Raw genomic sequence first — 3,263 nt, 5'->3', positions numbered from 1 at the left:
CGCCTCATGAACAGAATCATGGAAAACTGGATTGACACTAGGCCTGCGCACTTGGCAGTTTGCCTGAAGATGCTCGAGTACATTTCCCCAGCGCTGATCTCTCAGTGCGCCTGCGCGGGGTTGTGGTTGACAAGCAAAGTTGAGCGAACTCGCCTCTGGGACCCGACAGGCAGTGAGTCTGCTCCGGGGCTGGGCACCGCGGTTCTTGATCGTGCTTGGCTGGGCGCAGAGTGTAGCCATGCAGAGCGATGTCTCGGAGCATCCCGGCAAGCGGCCCCGACTTGAGGGCAGTCCAGGAACCTCGCGAATCACTTACACCATAGCGGCAGAGAGAACCCCGGATCCCAAACACCATTCTGACTACCAGACCTGTGACCCGGAGCAACTGTGCGCCTTTCTAAAGAGCCGTGGCTTGAACGTCCCTGAGCTGCTGATACATTTCCGAGGTAGAGGGGCTCGAGGGGCTGAGGGGATCAGACCAGGCTGAGAAGAGGGCACTCTGAGATAGGGGGCCGGGACCTCAAAAAGGACAAGCTAAAGCAGAGAAGGGAGACTTGACAAAGCGAGCACTCAGCGGGGGAGACCTGTGGCAGGTGGGAGAGCCTTCAGAAGGAGACCTGAGCCAGGGTACGATACGTGCCCCGGGAGGCACTCAGAAGGGGTCGACCTTAGGCGGAGGGCGCCAGGAGAAATAGGGGGAACTTCAGGTTGGGGACACGTAGAGATCGGAGGGGCAGCGGTAGATTTTGATGGGTTTCTTTAGGAAGTTGCTACCGCAGATCCAGGTGGATGATAGGCACTTTTTAATGAGGAATTTGGTGGTGGTGGTGGTGGTGATGTTGGGGTGGCTCCGCAGTTCTTTGCATACTTGACACATTTACAGTAAGTTCCCAAGGTTTTAAATTTCTATTTCCTCTAACTTAACTCAGACTTCTCCAAAGGGGAGGGAACTTGTTTTCTAATTGTGGGAATCCCCAGCCTCTGGTGGTGTAATGCCTGAGGCATTTGACTGCTAACCAGAAGGCTGGCAGTTTAAATCCACCAGCCACTCCTCAGAAGGAAGGTGGGGCAATCTACTTCCTGTAGTGATACAGCCTGGGAAATACAAGGAGGGGTCGCTATGAGTTGGATCAGAGTGGAGGGCAGTGAGTTTTTTTAGTTAACTAATACAAGGAGTCGCTATGAGTTGGGTTCGACTCGATGGCACATAACAACAACAACAATACAAGGAGCTTTGGCATACGAGAGCTTTGGTGGCACTGTGATAAAGCATTTGGCTGCTAATCAAAAGTTTGGTGATTTGAACCCACCAGCCACTCTGCGGGAGAAAGATGCCACAGTCTGTTTCCTGGAAGATTACAACCTTCAAAACCCAGTTGGATAGGTCTGCTCTGTCCTATAGACTTGCTATGAGTTTAAATGGACTACAAGCTGTACAGGGCAGTGGAACATAGCATATCAGTAAACCAAAAATCCAAATCCACTGCCATAGAGTCAGTTCCAACTCAATAAATGTTGTTGACTGGGTCAGCAGAGCTTGATAAATTTTTGCTCTTTAAATGCAGTTTCCCTTGCTCATGCTCAACACTGGGGTTGTACAGCTGACAGCTGAACCCCAGGAGCCCACAGCTTGGCCACAATCACGTGGTTCGATGTGGACTTCAGTGAGTCTTTGCTCCCACCAAAACTTCTGAAGCAGCCTATTAGGTTGTTAGTTTTAAATGCCAACTGGCTTGTGTTTAGCATCAGTCCTCTTGAAATGTACTCAACATTTTGTGCTGGAGTGTGAAAGTCAGCTCCTGCCTTCTTATCCTCCTAGGTGTTCGATATAGGAAGTGGTTCTTCTTGCTTGCGATTTGCACATTAAGTTAACTTTTGCAGTTGCTGGGTAGAGCCGTTTTTGCTTAGATTGGGGACTGGCTGGAGGAACTTTATAGTGTTTCAGGATCTAAAGATAGCTTGAATGGGTGTGGGAAGTTTCACTTCCTTTGTCTTTTTTCCCCCTTCCTCTCATTGATTTCATTTTCCTGCAAAGCAGGGATTTTTCTTCGAGTAGCAAGAGAGGGGAGGAAGTAGCTTTAAATTTTCTGTTTCAATGGCATTCTGTAACTTAATTCACCAGCCTCCAGACTGATCTGTGTTCTCTGGAACCTGCCGTTTAGGGCAGCAGAATATGTTACATGCCTTCATTGGGTAAAGACCAAGCACAACATGGCTACCAGAGTCAAACACTCCGAGGAGAGTCACTGCAGGAGCTCCTGGCTAGAGTGGGAGAACACTGTGGAACAAAACTCAAAATGAATTTTAAAAAAAGACCAGGTTTACTGGTCTGATAGAACCTGGTGAGACCCCTGAGACTATGGCCCCTAGTTACCCTTCAGGTCTGAAATTGAACTCACTCCTGTGGCTTCCAGCCGAACAATAGACAGGCCTATGGGGTGAACATTTACATTGAATAGATACACCTCTTGGAGCGATTCAATTGAGATCATGGGAGAACAGAAGGGCAGTCTTTGCACAGGGAGATGGGTACATGGGGGCGGGGAAGGGCACAGGGAAGAGTTAATTACGAGGAGGAAGTGGGAAGAGAGATCTTACATTGTGGGGAATTGCAGTTATTGTCCAGAAACAAAATGAGTATGATCTGCTGTATGGAGAATGAATTTGGTCTATAAACTTTCACCCAAATAACAAAAAAAATTTAAAAATTAAAAAAAAAAAAAAGTCAACCACTGAAAACCCCATGGAGCACAGTTTTTCTCTGACAAACATAAGGTCACTTTGAGTTAGACTTGCTTAATGGCAACTGGTTTTATAGCTGAGCCCCAGCCTCACCCTGGCGGCCAGCGTCATTTCCTCTGCAGACCTAAGAGGAGTGTGGCAAGCAGCCTCTAACATGGCCCCCAAGATTCTCATCTCCTGTTATTCATGTTCTTGTGTCATAATTCCTTCTGCTTATATGTGGGCTGGACCTACTGACTCACTTATCAATATATTCCTCACTTATCAGTATAAGTGAGTCAGCCGCAGGGACCCAGGTAAGGGTGGTATGAGAGGTTTCCAACAGGGAGACAAACTTATCTGTCGGTTTGTCCTACCGTGGTGACATGTTGATGTGAGTTTTGAGGCTGAGCCACTGGTGTTTCAAACCCAGCGGGATGCACATGGTGCACAGGTATCAGCCCAGCTTACAGACTGAGACAGACTAAGAAGAAGGAAGAGGCCGTCCACTTCTCAAAAAATTGGCCAGGGAAAACCTTATG

General features: G+C 48.2%; 1 protein-coding gene across 1 annotated transcript in view; it reads left to right on the top strand.

Moving 5' to 3' along the window:
• The first annotated feature begins 238 nt into the window (after nt 1-238).
• Nucleotides 239-3,263, top strand: part of LOC103191863 (deoxynucleoside triphosphate triphosphohydrolase SAMHD1-like) — a 62,758-nt gene continuing 59,733 nt past the window's right edge. The window contains exon 1 of the mRNA XM_007934741.1: nt 239-446. Coding sequence (XP_007932932.1) covers nt 239-446 — 208 coding nt within the window. The remainder of the gene's footprint in view (nt 447-3,263) is intronic.

The sequence above is a fragment of the Orycteropus afer genome, unplaced genomic scaffold (assembly GCF_000298275.1).
Source record: "Orycteropus afer afer isolate SDZICR_OR568_19922 unplaced genomic scaffold, OryAfe1.0 scaffold00020, whole genome shotgun sequence".
Taxonomy (NCBI): domain Eukaryota; kingdom Metazoa; phylum Chordata; class Mammalia; order Tubulidentata; family Orycteropodidae; genus Orycteropus; species Orycteropus afer.
Note: the sequence above shows the minus strand (reverse complement) of the source record. Positions and strands in the feature narration are given on the sequence as shown.